This window comes from Primulina eburnea, chromosome 6 (assembly GCF_022965805.1).
Source record: "Primulina eburnea isolate SZY01 chromosome 6, ASM2296580v1, whole genome shotgun sequence".
In the NCBI taxonomy this organism is placed as follows: domain Eukaryota; kingdom Viridiplantae; phylum Streptophyta; class Magnoliopsida; order Lamiales; family Gesneriaceae; genus Primulina; species Primulina eburnea.
The window spans coordinates 21,145,963-21,167,679 of record NC_133106.1 but is presented as its reverse complement, the minus strand read 5'-3'; the positions used below and the strand labels follow the sequence as shown (position 1 = coordinate 21,167,679).

Genomic DNA, 21,717 nt, shown 5'->3' with positions numbered 1-21,717 from the left:
AAATCTGACACTGGTTTATTTCTTGGATATTCAGCAGTTAGTAAGGCTTTTAGAATTTTCAATAATAAAACTCTTAATGTTGAAGAATCTATTCATGTTGTCTTTGATGAAGACAGCAGTATTCCCGAGATTACTAACATATCTAATTTAAGTAAAAGATTAGACAGGGTTCATCTGGAATTAGGCAGTGAAGATTATGCAGAAGCAAGTGTCAAGGATATTCAAAATCCAGAACCAGACATTCACATTCCAGAACCAGCAGCTGATACTCCAGAACCAGCAGCTGACATTCCAGAACCAGCAGTCGATACTCCAAAACAATCTACTGCCTTATATGAAGACAATCTAAATCCTTTTATTTGGAGAAAATCTCATCCTCCATCTTTGGTAATTGGAAATCCAGCAGCTCCACTAAGGACTAGAAGACAGATGATAAATGAATACATGCATGCTGCTTTTATTTCTCGAGATGAACCAAAGAAGATTGAAGAAGCTCTTCTGGATCCCAGTTGGATAGAAGCTATGCAAGAAGAGCTAAATCAATTTGAGAGGAATAAAGTTTGGTTTCTAGTACCTAGACCTTCTCACCAAGCTGTCATTGGAACTCGGTGGGTATTCAGAAACAAACTAAATGAGGAAGGAACAGTTGTAAGAAACAAAGCAAGACTGGTTGCACAAGGATTCAGACAAGAAGAAGGAATAGACTATGATGAAACCTTTGCACCAATAGCTAGGCTCGAAGCCATCAGAATATTCTTAGCCTTTGATGTTTTCAAAAACTTCAAAATATATCAAATGGATGTAAAGAGTGCGTTTCTTAATGGTCTACTACAAGAGGAAGTCTATGTTGAACAGCCTCCAGGTTTTTCTAATCATTTGTTACCAAATCATGTTTTTAAATTATATAAAGCATAGTATGGTCTGAAACAAGCACCTAGGGCTTGGTACGACAAACTTTCACAATTTCTCATTAATCATGGTTTCATCGTTGGTACTGTAGATAAGACTTTGTTTACCTTAGCCAAAAACAAACACATATTGTTAGTTCAGATTTATGTTGATGATATCATATTTGGGTCAACTAACCCCTAATTATGTGCAAAGTTTGCTAAGTTAATGCAGGACCAGTTCGAGATGAGCATGATGAGAGAATTAACATTTTTCTTAGGACTTCAAATCAAGCAACTTGATACTGGAATCTTCATAAACCAAACTAAGTATACAAAGGAACTACTGAAAAAGTTTGGGATGGAAACATGTTCTGCTGCTTCCACTCCTATGAGCTCATCTACTAAACTTGATAAAGATGAAGGGGGAATTTCAGTAGAGGTAACTCAGTATCGTGGTTTGATTGGTTCATTGTTATACCTTACTGCCAGTAGACCAGATATCATGTTTGCTGTTTGCATTTGTGCTAGATTTCAATCAAACCCTAAACAATCACATTACATTGCTGGTAAAAGAATTTTAAAATATCTTAAGGGTACTCAAAATGTATGCCTCTGGTATCCCAAGGACTCGTCGTTTAATCTTATTGGATACTCAGATGCTGATTATGCAGGATGTAAACTGGATAGGAAAAGCACAAGTGGTTTTTGTCAATTTCTTGGTGATAGGTTGATCTCCTGGTTTAGCAAAAAGCAGACTTCCATAGCCACGTCTACTGCAGAAGCTGAATATCTTGCTGCTGGAAGCTGTTGTTCTGAAATACTTTGGATACAACAACTCAAAGACTATAGAGTTCAAGTCTCTGAATCACCTATATTTTGTGACAATACCAGTGCAATGCTATATCACATAATCTAGTACTCCATTCCAGAACTAAGCACATTGATATCAGACATCATTTTATCAGAGATCATGTGCAAAAGAAGGACATTCATCTGGAATACATTCCTACTGATCAGCAAGCAGCAGACATTTTTACAAAACCTCTGCCTGAGAATAAGTTTTCTTACTTTCGAAATACACTTGGATTGATAGATTTAACTTGATTATTTAACATCATCTGATATTTTGGCTTAACTTTTCCTCTGTGATTATTCAGTTTTTAATTTTGCAGAAGGTAAAAGCTGAACGATAGAGACAATCAGTAGACATAAAATTTCATTAAAGATAATAGAAGCGGGGGCGTACATTTCTCACTTCTGTTTTAACATAAACTCTCCAGGATGCCAACCAAGTGGTCAGCTCTCCAGTAGAGGTACGTAAAAACTCCTCTGAAAAAGCAATCTTTTTCAGAGTCTTTTGCTCCTTTAAGAGCATGAGAAGGTAGAAGCCATCATCAGAGACGATGTCTGCACTATCAGCACTGTAGAGACGTCGATAATATTTCTTCATCATTAACAACTCCTTGGTGGAAGATGTTCGCCCACTCTCGAAGGAGGACTTAAGCTCCTGGATTTTAGTCCAGGTAGCAAGTGTCTTCTTCAGCACCTTGTCTTCTATTGCCTTCTTTCTTGCAGCGGTCACCTCCCTCATTAACTCATCAGCCAAATCAGGACTATTATCTCTTGCCATTTCTCTTAAGAATGATTATCTGGTTTAACCCATGTTCATATTTATAGATGAAAATCAGGCACCAAAGCTCGAGAAAATCTTGACTACAGTAGATATATGAAACATCCCATATCAAGCTATCATCGGTTCAGTTACCAAGTATTGCACTAATTTAGGTAGAACTTTATTCTGATCTTCTGTGATTTGTGTCAGATGCAAAAGTTATTTTGTCTCATTAAAAAAACAAGGCTTTCTTCAGTTTCCAGTAGAAGCTATCTTAAGACGACTTACTTTTTTCTGAACTTAATCATTTATTCATTTTATTCTTCTAACATTGAGTTGTTTGCAGAAAAGAATAAAGGAATATCAAGTACTTCAACTGATATTTTATTAGAAATTTTCCAGTACATTAAACAAAGCAAAAGTTACAGAGATCTCAAGGAAATCGAAACGTCTTCTGAAATTCTAGACTAATCAAGCTTATGTCTTCAGTAATATCAGCAGCTTGTAGTATTTTTGCAAAGTACTTCAGCAGAAGAAGGAGAGTCTTTTTCGAAAAGAATCCAGCAAGCTTAGGTCTTGCAAAGAATCTAGCAAGCTTGGGTCTTGTTAGCACTAATGTATAATCAGATACTTTACAGGGCATCATAGATGATATCAGCATTATCGATCCACCAGCACTCTCTTATTGCATTAGCATGCTTCTGGAAGGGATCGATGCTACATATCAATATCAATGAAAGCAAACAATCTTTTTGATTGTTGATATTACAACTCCAGGAGTATGATCCATGGATCATTATGTTCAGAACAACTTTTTCCAACATCTTCTTAGTAATCGCAGCAAGCTGTCTTCTGAACATTCTTGCTTCTGCTTCTGGATCAGTTGTTACCTCTTCTTTCATTTGATTTTTATGTTCACTTAACCTTGTTTAACTCTTGCAGGTATTTATAGTGATATTCAAAGGAGATAAAGATCCTTGCGACTGTTCAAATTCAACGGTTTAAATTGAAAGATTGCCAAGAGTCGTTTAGCATTTAATATCCATTACTACTGCATTTATTGAGGGGGAACATCTTTATGCCATTTATATTAGAAACTGATTTGTCTTTTCGATAAAACAGTATACCTACCAGAAGTTGTTGAAGTTCTGCATTTGTTTCAGCACCTTATCCACTTCCAGTAGATATTATCATAAAATGACAAATCAGCTTCTGTTTATTTAGCAACCGCCTCGGACATCCCGCCAATTTTTAAAATATTTTGAAATGAGTAGAGTAACTGACACTTTTGTCTCTCTCTCTTCTAACATATCGACACGTGTCCCTATGTTCACTGACGGCTGTATATTTTGCTTTAACCGTTCATTTTCATTTCTTCTTCACTATGCTTTACGAACTCAGAATATTTCCTTGTCTCTACTGCTTTTTCGCATCTACTGCTAACATACTTCTATTCTCTCTCAAATTTAGAAATGGCCGCAGCGTATACTTTGAATGCTTATCAGGTGAATTTTGATTCTGTTCTCACTATTAAGGATGAGAATCTTGTCAAGATGTTCAAATCATTGGAAAAGTCTGGGCTTCGAATATTCTTGGAATCGCCTGCCATTATCTACAAGTCTTTTCTTCTGGATTTTTATGCCAAAGCCGAAGTTGTGGAAGGCAAGATTACCTATACACAATGAGATGCATCGATCTCTAATGATGCTGCACTTCTGGGTTCAACTTTCTTCCTACCGATTTCTGGACTTTCCGAGCTCTCGGACATTTCAAAGGAAAACATGTCCATCGCCTTGACAAATTTTTCAGCCACTGGAGAAGAACTTTCACCCTCTTGCTTCAAAAAGCTACTGAAAATTGAGTACCAGGTACTCGCTGATATAGTAGCAAAAGCCTTGTTAGTTAAGGCTGGAAACTTTGACAAACTAACAAAAGAAAATGTTCAAGTGATGGTGGCCATCACATCAGAAAAGAAAGTGGATTGAGGACGATTTTTGTTTCGCATTATGAAAGATATGATTCTCAGGAGAAGTACTGGATTTGCTGTACAAATCAGTACAACGTTGAAAGATGCTGGTTTTCCTGGAACAGCAGAAGAGGATGGCTCTTAAGTAACAATGACTGATGCTGATAGCGTGCATGCTTTAAGGCCAAAGCTAACCGTTGGTGAGTTTGTGGCCATTAAGAAGGAGATTGGAGAGTCTCAAATTGAAGGGCAGAAGAAAATTAAACGAAAAAGAGTTGTGGTCTTGTCTGATTCTGACAAAACAGAATCTGGAGAATCAGCAGCACCCACTCAGCAAGCCTCACTGCCTCCCACCCCAGCTAAGAAGAAGCCTCGCACAACAATCCGCATCAAGAAAACAGCGGCACTTTCTGAAATGGAGAATGTTCATCTCCGCCAAGTTTTTCCATCTGTTGTTTCATCCACCAAAGCCAAACCTATTAAAATCAAGGCCTTCACCTGCTCAAAGCCTCGACCAACTTCTAGTTTGGTCATTCGAGAATCAGCTACTGGTTCTTCTGCTTTTAAACCAGTAGTCTCTGCATCTTCTGAAAAAGGGAAAGGTAAGATTACTGACGTGTCTGAATCACCGGTGGCTCCCTCCTCAATCCAAACAGCAATAAACCTTCATCTGGAAAAAGTTGAGATCTCAACCAGGGAAAAAGTTGAGATCTCAACCAGAGAAGATATGAAATTTTTTGACGATTGGCTTAATGTACGAGTCTACCACCCAATCACATTTTTGAAAACTACTGGTGTTTATGTTCAAACAGTAGAAAATGAGAAAAAGGTTTTTGATGCTACCGGGACACGAAATGTGATAGAAGCTATAAATCGCCGCAATTACATTCTGGAAAAATTCAAAATGCAGAAGATGGACACTGTTCTGAAAACCTTAAAGTCAAATTTTGACTATGCAAGTCCTACTGCTTTTCATGACCAGAATGTCATTCAAATTTTGTCGGAGCAGCTGACAATTCTTTCTGAACAAATTGTTAATAAGGAAAAGGCCTTTTCTCGGCCTCCAAATTTCAGTCTCACTTCTGTCCCCGCAATTTTGAAGAGTCAGACAGTTGAGGAACCAACCAAAGCTTCTCCTGAAGTCAAGGTCTCTAGTACTCCTGTACCAGTAGAAGTTCCTACTCAATCTTCATCTCTGATCTCTGTACATGATCTGGCCTCTGTTGATGAGGTAATCGAATCGATTATGCCAACCCAAACAGCAAAAGATGAATTGCTTCAGGATATTCCTACTACTACTGATCCTTCTCCAAAATCTGCTATTGCTACTGCAACTGCTGCTGCCAGTGCTACTGTCATGACTACTGCTTCATCGTCTCTTCCAGCACTTGAGCATTTTTCAGAAGCTCACCAAGCTGATATGGCAATTTTGTTGCATACTTCACCCTCTGTTGTTGAGCCACAAGCTGTATCTGTACCTGCTGCTGATTTGCAGCAACCCGACGAAGGGCCAATAGAACATTTTACTGCTTCAGAAGGACCTTCTGCTGAACCAGAACCAGCTGTTACGACTCAAGCAGAAGCTGCACAATTCTCTATTCCTTCTTTGCAGTCTCCTGAGCGCATTGCTCGAATGGAGGAAATTAGACAAAGATTGCAAGCAAGGACTCCTTCCCCAGCTGAGGAACCATTTGATCTAGAATTCCAAATTGATGCTCTCCAAAGGGATCTTGTAAATCTTTCAGACTTAGTCAAGCGGATATCTTATGAAAATGTCGCCGAAATTCATGATGCTCAATCATTCCAAGAACGCATGTCTAAGGAAATACAGACCACTGCGGAATCTCTATGTAAAATGCACGCTGAGACCATCGTCTTTTGACAGGTCATAACCAGAAATTCCAGTCAGATCGCGCTTGCTCAATCTGATATATTTACCAGGATCACCGAGCATGATGAAATGTTTCGATCAATCTCCACCACCATGGACCTGGTGGATGCCAAGATTGATTCTCAATCTCAAACGCTCACTGCTATTAATGATCGGGTTTCCAATCAGACTCCTTATCTGGAGATGCTGACAAATGGCATTCACATCTTATCTGGGAGAATGGATGAATTACTTGCTAGGGTCCTTCTTGATGATGCCAAAAAGGGGGAAGATGATAGAACTAGAGCAAGTAGCAGTAGACCAACTGGAAGGGATCAAAATCCAGATCAAGCTACCTTCAGGGATATTGGAACAAACTAATTTTTTCTTTATGTTTTTATTAACGTTGATTTTCTCTGGATATAAATTTTTTTGATTATCTAATCCGTTCTTATCTCTATTTTACGAACACAGAACATCTAGGTTTTTGCATCACCACAAAGGGGGAAATTGTTAGAATCAAATTTATTGTGGAGATGCTAAGGAAAAACCAGTAGATGTTGGATTAATACAAAACCAGTAGAACCAGTAGATGTTGTAAAACCAGAAGTACTGGTATCGCGCTAAAACTTGCTTAAATAATTTCTTAGCTAAAACCAGAACTAGAAGGATACAAAATTCGAAATATACACTAACAGAATCTTGCGTATCTCAAAATATTACTGTTGATCTATTAACGTGATACCAGCATTTATTGCTTCATTAAATGCCATTAAATGCTATACAAAAACATTTAAGACGGTATACCATTTTTGGTATGAACTGCGACTGATTACTTTTAATGTATTCTGCAGGGTCCATTTTAAGCAATAAAGCTGAAACACCAAAAAGAAAAGAGCCGTTCAGTTTTTGGAACGTTGAATAGAGCCTATATATGGAGATGAAGAATTTTGTGAAGAGTAACGCTGTATTGAACAAAAATCTGAATTGAAAAACATCATTCGAGCATTGTTAGAACTTTCAGTTATCTAAAGAAGCTCAACACTGAAAAAGACAGCACACGCTTCATTGCATACTGTTGATCATTGAGATCATATTGTGCTAGCTACTTCAGTTATATCTTCTTAAGCTATTTATTTCATCAATTCATTGATAGAAGAATTTGTAACTGGAAAATAGTCTTTTCCAGAATTTAAGATCATTCAAAAAGTTGAGTTGTAAAGCTAAGAGTTTCAATAGGCGAAGGGTAAGTCCTATTGAAGTGGGTGTGTACAATTGTTGTGTTGTATTCACCAAAGTCTTTTAGTTATACCTTCTGGAAACAGAAGAAGGGAAGACGTAGAAGATTCATCTTCGAACTTCCAGAAACAAACCTTGTGCTATCTACTGCTTTTCGGCTTTATCATTTTTCACCCACTAACCAATAGATCGTTTTCCGCACATTATCTTGTGATCTGCTGGTCTTTATACTTGAACAAGAACCGTTAAAATCTCTAACAGGATTTTAGCACATCATTCAAAAGAATTTAATAAGTTGGCCATTGAGTTTATTCAACACCCTTTCTAAACTCAACCCGATTCTCAACAAAAATGATTTTAAATTAATTAACTCCAAAATTTCCACCACCTAAACTCCAAATTACCAAATTTTACCGTCTAAAATTTCAATGAAACACAATAGATTTCCATAGCCTAATGAATTTTGAAATGTTTATATATTGAATTAATCCAAGTAATTCCACCTACTAGAACAATTCAATTCATTGGATTTTTTAAAATTTTTGCATATGTCGATATTCATCTCTTCAAATTATTTTGGACCATATTTTCATGTAAATGGACATCTAGTCAAGAGAAATAGTGGGTTTTTCCAAAACTAAACTAACAAATATAATAATTAAAATTTTACATTTTCAAAATTAATTTAATAAATTAATAATAAAAAATAAACTAAATAGGAGTAGAATGGTAAAAGAGAGAAAAATAATATTTAATATAGAAATCTTACTTTGCAATTGAGACGGATGAAAAAGATTCAGTCGAAATGAATGAGACGGTGAGTTCACTTTGTGTTTTTTGTTTCATATTTGAAAATCAGAATATTTATCTCTCATTGATTTATGATTTAAGAAAACAAAAAAATAAAGTTTTACTTGCTAAAAATTAAAATAATTATTTTTTTTACATATCAACACAATTTTAAGAAAATAAATTAATAGATCATGTTCTTACATATACGCCTTATCAATCCTTTTCATGTCTATGTTCTCTTAAATGATCTCGCTAGGAAGATATTTTACAATATTATATTGTTCTAGTATATATTAATCAAACAACCCATGTTATCTCACGACGTTATATTTTGTGAGACGTATTTTCAACCTCAACTCGACCTATGAAAAGTATTATTACTTTTATTTGTAAAAAAATATACTTTATATTGCATGTATGGATTGATCATCTCACCACACACGCATATTGAGGAATGTCTCACATGATACATACTCATAATTAATTTAGACATTCATTATTATTGATAAAGTTAGAGTTGTATCCATTTTTAAAAGGTAGCACTACTTGGCTCGTGAGATTAGACAATGAATGATAATATGATACATGAAATATAATGATGACATGACTATTTTTGAACTTAAATTATTGTAAAATCCGAACACAAAATAGGATATATAAGGATGTTTAATCTCATTTTTTTCATAGCAAACCACGTAATATGACAAAATTTATGAATCTGGATATGATGGAGATGAAAATTAGAGTCGTCAAAACAAATCAGACTTGTTGAGCTAGCCTGCCTCTTCATGAAAAATGGTCGGGTTTGTTTTAGTGGCTCGTTTGGAGGTGTGCCAATATGGCCACCATGTTTGGGTTGCGGTTTGCAAGTTGCGGGCCGTGTCGAGTCGGCCTCCAGTTTTTTTAAAAAAATAATTTTAAAGAGTGTAGATGAAGCACTGGCGACTAGGCGAATCACGAGTTCCCAAGTTAAAGAGAGGAGACTAACCAAATAGAGAACTTGTTCCATACTAGGTGTTTTGTAAATGAAAATGTTTACAATCTTATCATAGATGGAGGGAGTTGTACCAATGTAGCTAGTAGTGAGATGGTACATTGAAGCATCCTCAATCATATATGTTACAATGGTTAAATGATTATGCGGATGTAAAAGTAAATATGAAAGTTTTGATTGTGTTTTCAATTAGGAAGTATGTGGATGAGATATTGTGCGATGTGGTGTTAACGCATGTTTGTCATATTTTGTTAGGGAGACCATGATAATATGATAGGCAAGTGAAGCATGATGGTTTCAAAAATAGATATTCTTTTGTTCTCAAGACAGAACCTACAGTATTAATTCTTTTGTCCCCAAAGCAAATATTGGAAGACTAATTAAAGAAAAGAAAAAGAGATGAGGCCGGAAAAATACCGAACAAAAAATTGAGATGACCTTAGATAAGAACGATGAAGAAAGGTTAGAAGAAGAGGAGCAGAATCAGTTTTGGTGTTGGTGAAGAAGACTGTTATTTTCAGTTCTAGATTATGTTTTTTCCGCTGCATATGTAGAAGCATTGTTAATTCTGATTTTACATTTCCGCTGTAAAACATTTGTCATTAAGTTTGTATCAGACAATGAATTAATTCGTATTATGAATAAAAAGACTGGTTTCTGAATTTTGTACTTCTGAGGCTTGGTATTTTCGAATGTAAATTTGAGAGCAACGCCGGTGTCGACCCACCCCATCCCGAGACGAGACATTGAAGTGGTATCAGAGCAAACCAGGTTTCATAATCTGGGAAAGAGAAACTAGAAATAATGAGTTCTGATAGACTTCTGAAAATAAGTTCTGAAAGTTACTGAAATAGACTACTGAAAATAAACTATTGTAATATACTACTGAAAATAAGCTACTGTAATAGACTACTGAAATGAGAAAAAAAATATTTCAGTAGGCCAAAATCAGTAGATCGGAACCAACAGATGACCGAAAAATAGTAGCATCAAAACCAGTAGTCTGGAACAAGCACCAGCAGATAGAAATCAGCAGATCAGAATGCATCAGACTGGTTTTAATACTGCTGGAAAGCAGTAGACTTGACTGCAGTAGCATCAGAATTTCAATAGGAAGTGAATTACAGTAGACGCATGCAGTAGACCTTGCAGATTGTATGGAAGTTGGGGTGTTTTTCGTGCAAACTTCAAACGGCCATAACTTTTGATCCAGGAGGAATTTTGACTATTAAAAGATACGGTTGGAAAGCTCTTGATGAGGAGAACCTAACTTAGAACCGCCAACGAACCCCAAAATCCTTCGTTTAGATAGTGATATCATCATTCCGTAAAATTTTCCAATTTTTCGAAACTTTGAAGAATTTTCATTTCCAAACGACTCAATATTTTTGCACCAAATTTGGTACGCTTCATGTTCATGATGTGAAGGATTTTTAGTAAATTTTTCACGGAATTCTGAGATCGAAAAATTTTGAGCTATTTATTCTATTAAGTATAGGCAGTACTGATTTTTTTAATCTAGTATTCGTCTATAACTTGATCCTGTATTTTTGATATCATTTCTGAACATTCACTTCCATATTTTGGATGTAGGATATGACTGACCAGAGTAATTACATTAAGAGCTTAGAGAGGAAGCTATAGAAACTCAAGGAACATAACTACTGCTTGGAGTTAGACAAAGATGGGTTACAGCGTAGAGCAGAACACTTAAGAAGTGATGTTCAACGTTATGCTCACTATCTACATGAAGCAGAAGAGAGGAATAGGAAGGCTCAAGAAGAGTTTGAAACCTCCCAAGAGACTGTTGCAGAGTTCATCGAGTTACGTGATACATTAGTTGAGAATATCCAAATACTTAAAGACCAAAATCACCAACTCGTGCACCAGCATAATCAGTATAGTGAACAGACTGATGCTTAGATTCAAGAGCTGCACAACACTGTTGAAGTTCTTAGCGACCAGAATGCAGTTCTGCATGGTCATATTGAACATATGGAAATAGTGATAGCCAACCATCAAGACGAACCTGAGGAGGATCCCGAAGAAGATGAAGAGGTCGAAGAGGATCCTATTGATTTGAGATTAGGAGAAGTGATAGATTAGACATTCAGTAGTATTTTTTTGTAATAGCACTTGTTCTATTTGCATTTTGTTAGCATTTTCAAAGGTTATTTGTAATTGCGCTTTCTTGATAAATCAATAAAAATTTATTTCTATCCGTTGGTTTCATATTTAATTTTTTGAGCAATTACTCGATCATTGTGATTCCTTTGTTTAGTCTCTATTCTGCCATCAACCTTAGAACTTTCATAATTGTAGGAAATGGACGGACGACCAGTTAGAAACAATCGCAATCCTCGCTACGGCAAGCGCAATAACAACCGCAATGACGAAGACGCAAAACAACAACAACCACCACCAGCAGTTTGCCTCAGTCAGGCAGATCTGATGGCTATAGCCATAATTGTAGCAACCATGCTACAAGGGTTTGACAACCCTAATGCTACTCAGCCACCACCACCGCCTCCAACTCAGAATGAGACTAAGTAGCACTATGAGTCCCTCCGAAGAGCAAGAGTCCCGAACTTCGATGGAAGCTCCGATCCGGAAGTCGGACATAATTGAATGAAGGAGGTGGAGAATCATCTTCGACTACTTGAGGTTCCACAAGGGATCAAGGTAGATGTGATTACACCTTTTCTTGTGGATAAAGCAGCCAAATGGTGGGAAGGAGTCTCACCAGCTATGGTAAGGGCGGGACCTATAACTTGGCAAAGGTCCCGAGAGGCATTTCTGAAGTAGTACTTCCCGACAGCAGTTCGAGTGCAGAAGCTGTCAGAATTTGAAAGCTTGGTTCAAGAACCAAACATGAAATTAGTGGAGTATTCATCTAAGTTTCCCTCATTGGGAACTTACTCCCCAATCATCATGGGAGACGATTCCTTGAAGATGCATCGCTTCTAAAAGGGATTGAACAGCCGTATTTAATCTACCGTTGCCGTTATAGAGCCCAACAGCTTTGATGAATTTATGGGAGCCGCCATCAGGGCTGAGAATGACATCAAGAGGCGTGAAGGTGAGAACGAACTCAAACGCCCTCAGTCAAGCCAGTACCAACAGGGCCAACAATTCAAGAAGCTTAGGTTCTCAAGCAATCAATTCACCAGTACTCCAGCCAAAGGAACCACTTCTTCTCAATCAAGCAGAGAAGGAGAAGGAGAAGGAGTCAAGTGTCAAAATTGTGGATTCACTCACACTGGTGAATTCCATAATAATTCTGGAGCTTGTTTCCGTTGTTGAAAGATGGGCTATCGCATTGCTCAATGCTCTTTTCCAGATCCAAGGAATGGTTCAGTATGAGGAACAACTCCAAACAAGCCTAAGGAGAACAAGCCAAATGCTCGAGTCTATGCTATCACTCAGGAAGAGGCTGACAACTCAAATGATGTCGTAGCTTGTACCACTATAATCAATAATATACATGCTTATGTGTTATTCGATTGTGGTTCTACGCATTCATTCATGTCTAAGAGATTTGCCAAGAAGTTAGGAGCTAAGCCTGATAACATAGAAAAACCCTATAGAGTAGCAACTCCTGCAAATCGAATTTTAAAAACTCGCACTCTATTTCGGTATATTAATGTACTCATAGGAAATCATAGTTTCAAGGCCAACCTAATCCAACTAAACATGGTGGAATTCGATTTAATTCTTGGAATGTGTTGGTTAGCCAATAATCATGCTTTAGTAGACTTTCATGGAAAGACAGTAACCATCCAACCTCCACAGCAAGAGAAACTTTTATTTTATGGTAAGACAAAAGAACGAAAGACTCTTGCTTTCTGATTCTCAAACATGGAAGGCCATGAAAAGTGGAGAAGAAGTTTACCTAGCCGTGTTAAGCAAGGTAAAGGAAGAGACCACAATTGCACTAGAAGAAATTCCGGTAGTACAAGAGTTTTTGGATGTATTTCCTGAAGAACTCCCTGGCTAAATTCTCAATCGCGAAGTGGAATTTGAGATTAATTTAGTGTCCAATGTTACACCAATCTCAAAAGCACAGTACTGAATGGCTCCAACAGAGTTTAAAGAACTCAAAGAGTAACTTCAAGAATTGTTGGATAAAAAGCATATTCGACCAAGCGCATCCCCGTGGGAGTTCCTGTCCTATTTGTGAAGAAAAATGACGGAAGCATGAGATTGTGTATCGATTACAGAGAACTGAATAAGATCACAATCAAGAATAAATACCCACTTCCAAGGATAGATGACTTGTTTGACCAACTCAAAGGAGCTACGGCGTTTTCCAAGCTCGACTTAAGGTTAGGCTACCACCAACTAAAGGTCAAAGCAGACGATATTCCGAAGACAAGCCTTCAGAACAAGGTATAGACAATATGAGTTCATGGTAATGCCGTTCGGGTTAACAAATGCTCCGGCAGTATTCATGGATCTCATGAACAGGGTGTTCAATCTGTTTCTTGATAAGTTTGTTGTGGTATTTATCGACGATATTCTGGTATATTCGTCAAGTGAGGAAAACCACAAAGAACATCTTCGTCTCACCCTCCAGACGCTGAGAGAAAAAAGCTTTCCGCCAAATTCAAGAAATGCGAATTCTGGCTAGAGAGCGTCACATTCTTGGGACACATAATATCAGCAGCAGGAGTATCTGTGGATCCTAAGAAAGTAGAAGCAATCACAGATTGGCCTAGACCAAAGACTGTAACAGAAATTCGAAACTTCTGGGGATTAGCGGGCTATTACCGAAAATTTGTTGAGGGATTCTCTTCAATAGCAATACCTCTCACCAAACTCACACAGAAGAACTCTAAATTTCAATGGAGTGAAGATTGTGAGAAAAGCTTCGAGACTTTGAAGAAGAAGTTTACATCCACACCAGTTCTGGTATTACCTATGGAAGGCAAAGACTTCACCATCTACAGTGATGCATCTAAAGGAGGTTTAGGATGTGTACTCATGCAAGAGGGAAGGGTGATTGCATACGCGTCGAGACAGTTGAAGTCGTATGAACAAAACTACCCAATGCATGATCTCGAGCTAGCAGCGGTTATGTTTGCACTAAAAATTTGGAGACATTATCTTTATGGAGCCAAGTGTGAAATTTTCACTGATCACCAAAGTCTCAAGTATTTGTTCACTCAAAAAGAATTAAATATGAGACAAAGACGGTGGATTGAACTCATGAAGGATTACGACTTGAAGATAAGCTACCACCCAGGCAAAGTCAACAAGATAGCAGATGCTTTAAGTCGAAAGAATATGAGTAAGGTGATCCTGACATCACTTTCAGCACAACCATGCCTTCGAGAGACAATCAAAATAAGTCAAGATAGAGATTCCGCTTTGGTGAAACTAAAAGAGCAAGCTAAAGAAGGGAGATCACCAGATTTCGAGACGGATAACAAAGGAATCGTGTGGATGAAAGGACGATTGTGCGTACCAGAAATCGATAAACTTCGTCAAAAAGTAATGTCTGAAGCACATAAGTCGAAATTTTCAGTCCATCCTGGCAGTACCAAGATGTACAAAGATTTGAAGAAAAATTTCTGGTAGAGTGGAATGAAGAAGGACGTGGCAATGTTTGTTTTTAAGTGTCACATGTGCCAACATGTGAAGTATGAAGAACTGAAGTATGAAGAACTGGAAGCTGGACCACTTCTAGTTGAAGGAAATCTAAATGAAGAAATGAAGTATGAAGAAATTCCGATTCGAATTGTGGATAAAAAAGACCAAGTACTGAGTCTACGAACTATTACATTTGTTAAAGTACAATGGTCCAACCACACCGAAAGAGAAGCTACTCGGGAGTTGGAGAAAAGATGCGAGATCAATACCCTTGCCTCTTTGATAATCATGCATAGCCAAGTTTCGATGACGAAACTTTTCATAAGGAGGGAGGGATGTGAGAACCCTGAATTTTCAGCATTTCAGCAGTAATGAAAAATTTACAGCAGGAGATAACATTTTAGAAGCTGGTATTTTTTCCGGTAGATTAGAATCCAGCAGCAGACAACAGATAAAATCGAGCAGCATAAGAGCGTGATTCCAGCAGACAGTTACTGATTCAGTTTATGACTTGTAACTGAAACATTTAACTTGGAATAAAGGCTGTTAATGACAGATTATGGCCATTAATTGAGAGGCTAACAGTAAGAATTTTTGCTTATAAATAACACCCTCAAACCTCTTAATTGGATTACACAAATCTTGAGATTATCACTTGAATTTTCGAGCTAAGAGAGTGCTTATTTTCGATCAGTAGAAACCAGTAGCAAGAACAAGCAGATTCCAAACTTCTAGCTAAACCTTATAGCAAATTACGGTAAGTGGGCTTATGTATAAATATCTTGAATCCAGTTTGATGACGTATGTTTTAAAGCAAAGTTTTTGTATGTTCGATTTCTGATATCTGATTTTTGAAGCACTGAAACCTAGTGAACTAATGGTAGGAATATATATTATGAACATTACTGAATTCTGATTATTGATTACTAGCATCACCCCTTAGAGAAGAGAACATATAGGGGACTGATATCAGTTTAGCCATGAAATTCACAAACGTGCTCAGTGCTTACTTGCTAAATTTCTGATTTCTGTTCTGAATACTGATTTCTGATTACTGATTATTGATTCCTGATTCCTGTTCTGAAAATAAGAGTTTCTTTAAATTATTTCTATTACTGTTTCTGTTAAAAATGAGTTCGAAAACTGGGAATTATTCATGCCCCCGCTTACTGAGTGACAACCATATCACTCACCCACCAAAACATCTCAAATAAGAACAATGAATAAAGGTTAGAAGAATAGGAGCAGAATCAGTTTTTGAGCTGGTGAAGAAGACTGTTATTTTCAGTTCTAGATTATGTGTTTTCCGTTGCATCTGTAGGAGCATTGTTAGGTCTGGTTTTACATTTCGCTGTAAAACATTTGTCATTAAGTTTGTATCAAACAATGAATTAATTCGTATTATGAATAAAAAGACTGGTTTCTGAATTTTGTACTTCTGAGGCTTGTTATTTTCGAATGTAAATTTGAGAGCAACGCCGATGTCGACCCACCCCGTCCCGAGGCGTGACAACCTTTGTACAAAGAGGTTTATTCACATTGTAATAATATAGCCGGTTCAATCTCGAGTATTGTTAATTTTTCTTTGCAGGATAATGGAGATGTCATAATGAGTGAGCAGACGAGTGTCAATGATGGGAGAATACATGGGTTGATCAATATGATGTTGAGGGCTATCATTGTGAGTAAGAGTAGTTGCCAATGCAACGACTATAAGGTATGATTTGCTTCCTTAATTTAATTCTTTGTTGTGTTATTTTCAAGAGTTTAGATATTGTGTTGCAGATGTGATAGTTAAGAGACCGGATTTACATTTGACTTTTGTCTCTAATGTTTATGGACATGAGAACTAAGAGAAATTTCTTGCATTGAGTTTAAACTTTGTTGTTGTTGTGATTTTTCACGAGATGATTTATAAGGATTTTGTGACCATAATGATTTGTATGTATTGGGGTTTAATTCTTGTAATGTGTTAAAGGGCTGCATGGATAGTACATTATCATGTCCTATTTGGATGATTATTATTATTTGGTAACAATTGTGAAAAGTGCATGGCCGAAAATGAGAATTTCAATGTTCATGATGAATATGTTTTGTGAGAATAAAATTTTCAATCTATATTTATTGCATAAGCTAGTTGATAGTGAACAACATAGTTTTGGTTTGATAATTGACATATTGCATAAATATATGTGTTGTTTGCATAGGAAAATGTGTGTTAAGTGGTATTGAGATACATGCGTTTTGTAAAGAAAAATGGCATCTGAACTAGATTCTTATATATTGTATGAACTAATTCTTATACCTAGTGAGCTATGATCATGCATTTGTATGGATGGCATTTTGGTGTTAACTAGGTCTAACAATGAGGGAACTTAGTTTTCTTGATTCTCAGTGAGATTTTGTGGTATTATTTGATGTCATTTGTTATCAATCATGGGGTGTAATAGATGAAGATGTGGTAAAGGCAACCATGGAGTTGAGATTTCTAGGGCTGATGGAGCGAGAGGATGAAAGCGTGTACAAGATAAATTAACAGGTAAGCATATTGTTGATAATATCATTCTTCTTCTTACTAACTTGTTTTTTTTTTTTTTTTTTTGTAGATAGCAAAGATTTGAAGACAAATAATTTTCAAGAAAGGAGGATAATGCGATCAAGGATGCTCCTAAGAAAGCAGCGTGGGGCCTGTTGGAGTTTCCGGCATGACTAATTACGACAGAACGGAGCAAGAAGTTCAAGGAATCTCTCAAAGGGTTCATGGCAAGCCACCAAGAGCATACTAATCAAGTTTGGAATCACTATAATGTTATTCAAATGTTGAAGGACCAAAAAGAAACCATTCATGCCGAGACATGGGGCCCAAAGCAGAATTCTCCACCCCTCATACAGAACTTCAAAAATTCAGAATTTTGGCGCATAATTAATTATGGAAACACAATTTTCGAGTTTTGAAAGATATTTTGCCATGTTTTTTTTATTAAATATACCTTGTAACATTGGATTATGAGAATATTATAAAGAATTTTATTGAATTTTGTGAGTTTTCTCTCAAATTCAAAATTTTTTTTCCTTTTTATTAATAAAAAATCAAACTAATCAAATATTCAATCTTTGTGGAATTTGTTGTTTATTTTCACGCGGATTGTTAAAAACAAGTTTTTTTTTAAGGTTCGTTTGAATTTCTATTATTTTATATCGTGATTGATTTTTATTAATAATTTTTTTTGTAGTTTAAGAGTAAATATAATAACCAATTACTTGTTTTAAAATATCGAGACATACAATGGTTCTTTATTTCATTGAATGAGGGCGTGATTTTTGTTTTAAATCGTGCTTTTTTATTGTTTTGGAAAATCATATCATATTTTGAGGATTTAAAACTAGTATTTGATGTATTTTTAATGTTATACATTTTTTTTGTAATTACTTTCTATTTATATTATTAATATTATTTGGGTAAGTGATTTTTAAATTAAAATATAATAGCTGAAATTGAATTATTATATGATTTGTTTGATCATGACATTTATTACTTGTTATTATGTGACAATGATAATATTTTTATTTATGAGAATCAGTGTTTCTTCCATATTTTTTAGTTCTTCTTTAAAAAAAATGATGGGATGTCCGCGTAACCCGTAACTTGTGGCGTGCCGGGTTGAGATTTTTCCAACCCGTTGTATTGGCGGCCGGCCGTTGACAGCACTGATGAAACTCCACAAGCCAAAATAACATACATGAAGTAAAATAAGCTTACGCTTGAATGTATGTATCAAGTTACCCTGCAACTTCCTCTTTATCTAAAATCAGTATCCAAGTCATAAAACATGAAACCAAAAAGTAGTTACGAAAATAAATACAAGCATGAAAGCTTCAATACAATGCTCCAAAACTTACATAAAATCAAACCTTACTAGTTTTTATTTTTGTATCTGCAGATATTACTCTGATCAGATGTGGTTCTGGCTTATTTGCTTGTTCATCAGCAACAAGAAATTAGTACCAACTCCTTGAACCTGCGGAATTCAGCCAGTATTGAATCTTTCGTGTTTATTCATCACACAATCAAGCATACACGTTAAGGTTTGTTTAATTTCTTACGTCGAATATTCCCACGAGGGATCTGCTGTATGTAGTGTTACTCATGATAGTACTAGTCGATCCACATTCACTTTCCTTTATTGAAACGTTTGATCTATCGAGCTTCACAGAATACGAGTTCGGATAGTTCTGAGCCTTTGGCCTGACATGAGATGATGATCTTTGCATTCTAACAGCTTTTGGGACGTGACTTCTTCCTTCTAAAGACGGCCTTCTCGTCCTGCTCGGTTGCCTTTCAAATGTCTCGAGAGGGCGTTGCTTCGGGGCACTGTGGGATCGGAGTTTAGCCTTGGAAGACTCTGTGTTGGCCATATAACTTGGGTAGAATGAGCATTCGTCGTAAATAGGCTCGGCACATTCTGATCTGGGGTAGGAATAAGGGAGCCTAGCTTGATCGAGTTTGGATATTATTGGTGTGTAGCACTGGGCGCTGTTTTGTGTTGTTTCGAAAGAGTATTCTTCGAAATGGTTGCTGCAGGCTCGTGGGCTCGATTCGGTTATGGCTGATGGTGATGGTGATATTTGGCAGGGCCCTTCTTGTAACTTCAGTGATGCACGGGGCGTGGAAATTCTGGGATCATTAGGTATGTGGTTTGGGGTGTGGTTTGAGTAGCTGTTTCTTGGTTTGGCCATTGTTTTGTTGCCTCCGAGATCCATCTCCACAATCTTGATGTTTTCTTCATGGTTTTTATCGAAATCCTAAAGAAAAAACCAAGATGTCAAGTGGGAATTAAGGTGGCATGAATACATGAACTTGTGAAGCAAACTAATCATTTTCTTTGCTACAGAAAGGACCCAAAAGGGCAGAGCAGAGTACTTATGAGTTCCAACTAAAAGTACATACATTCAAACTTCATGAGATTTTTATAAAATTCTTAACTTCAACTCAAAAGTTTCATTCTTTTTTGTTTTCAAATTCTACACGTGAAAGTTGAAACGCATGAGCCATATTTCTAGTACCAAGACTATAACTTGCAATGGCGAAGGTGAAAACAAGCTAACTTTTGGAATTTAGTCGAAAACTTCACTCAACTTACTTGAGTAGAGGTCCGAACCTTGGTATCCTGCGGTGACTTTCTGTGATTAAACCGTGTTTGCGAGATCAATTTTGTTTCTTCAGCGGCCATTCGAAGCCGTTGGACTCGAGCTCGAACTTGAACATTGATCAGTGCCTGCATACACCTAAGTGTAGTGGCTGCCTGTTTTCTCACCAAATGCCCCCTAACCAATGCCTGCAACTTCACTAGTCCTTTTAGTGCATTCAAAGCCTTCCTCGCCTGCAAAAAAATGACATGTTCAATTATTATGGAATTCAGGAAATGGGTCCATTTCAAACAATTAAACCAATAAATGACAACTGAATCAGGGCCTTTTATTAAACAGATCAAGACTAAAAAATTTATATGAAAATGACCCCAAAATTAACTGCGTGGAGATATTGACCAATTCCGACTTGAAAATTTCAAGAAATGCATACCAAATAACCTCTAAAACAAGACTGAATCTTTATCGCCGCAGCTTCTTCAACCGGAGCACTTCTCCTGCTGCCGGAGGCTGCTGCCCTCGTCTGAATCACGAACGCAGCCGACTTGGCTTCCCCCGCCGCTCCATCAGCGGCAGCCGCAGTAGCCACCGCCAACGCACGTTTCTTCTTGTCAGATTCAAATATCACAGGTGGGGTGGTGTCGGCGGCAGCATTCTTCACGGCATTCGTCTCCTGCCGCCCCGGCGCCGTGGCTGAAGAGCGGCGGAAGCTCCATCGACGCTTCTCCCTCGGTGCCGTGGGCTGCGGAACCGACATGGGAATCGTGTGACGATTCTCATCTCCACCACCGTTGGAAGAAATTTGATTGTGATTTCTCGGATTCTCTCTCCCTTTCTCCTTATCTTTCTTCCCTATCAAGAAATTCTTTATCCACTTGCCAGTCTTCCCCATATCTCCTCTCACTATCAAACAGCGCTCCCCCCTCGCATTCTACATATATTCTTTAAAAAAAAAAAACCAAAACGAAAACAACAATTAACGACACAACTCTCCTCCTACGATCAACAGTACCTTCCAATATATTCATACAATCTTTCAAATTACTGATGAGAAGTTTCAAGAAACGAAGAACAGAAAAGAAGGAATCTTGAAAGTGGGATTGATTCTTTACCCGTCGGAAGAGCTAAAAATTTTTTTTCTAATCTGACAAATTTGGAAAAGAAAATGGCGACTTTTGGAGAGATGGTGGGAGATTAAAAAAAGGGTATCTTTTAAAGTAAAAAAAAAATATTGAATGAGGCCGCCGGGGGTGATCAGAATGCATGTGAGATTGGTGGAAGAAGATGCCTTATTCTTGTACAATACTCATGCAATGATGGGGATATGTTATCCCACATTAAATTGGGGCTGGCCAATTTTAGCATGCCTCCATTTCTTTTGTATGTCTATTTTTTATTTTTTTTGGTGTGATTCTATTGGCACTTTTCTATCTAATATGATAATAACATTTCCATTAAAAAGTGGTTCATTACTTTATTTCAATAACTTATTTTTAAATCTTTTATAGGCTTTGGAATCGGAATCTTGTAACATATATCTATCACCACCTTATCTTGATAATTGTTTTTTATTATTTTTTACTTGTATTTTTAAAATTTTAATATTAATATATA

At 36.9% G+C, this 21,717-nt stretch overlaps 1 protein-coding gene across 2 annotated transcripts; it reads right to left on the bottom strand.

Moving 5' to 3' along the window:
• Positions 1–18,781: 18,781 nt before the first annotated feature.
• Positions 18,782–21,408, bottom strand: LOC140833864 (protein IQ-DOMAIN 19-like). 2 transcript variants are annotated; one of them, XM_073198346.1, is made up of 4 exons: positions 20,537–21,408; positions 20,115–20,336; positions 19,060–19,758; positions 18,782–18,974 (listed from the first exon to the last, which is right to left on the bottom strand). In XM_073198346.1, exons 1-4 carry the CDS (start codon positions 20,993–20,995, stop codon positions 18,909–18,911), a joined length of 1,446 nt encoding a protein of 481 aa, XP_073054447.1. In that variant the 5' UTR covers positions 20,996–21,408; the 3' UTR covers positions 18,782–18,908. The 2 variants fall into 2 exon arrangements, with proteins under 2 accessions (XP_073054447.1, XP_073054446.1); XM_073198345.1 differs by having other exon boundaries at positions 20,097–20,336; positions 20,537–21,403.
• Positions 21,409–21,717: the final 309 nt, after the last annotated feature.

Coding starts and splice junctions, on each gene's coding strand:
- LOC140833864 (XM_073198345.1), bottom strand. CDS start 20,995: ATGGGGAAGACTGGCAAGTGGATAAAGAATTTCTTGATAGGGAAGAAA. Junction 20,337..20,536: donor CTTGTTTTAGAGGTTATTTG/GTATGCATTTCT, acceptor ATTTTTTTGCAG/GCGAGGAAGGCTTTGAATGC. Junction 18,975..19,059: donor CCCTCGTGGGAATATTCGAC/GTAAGAAATTAA, acceptor TGAATTCCGCAG/GTTCAAGGAGTTGGTACTAA.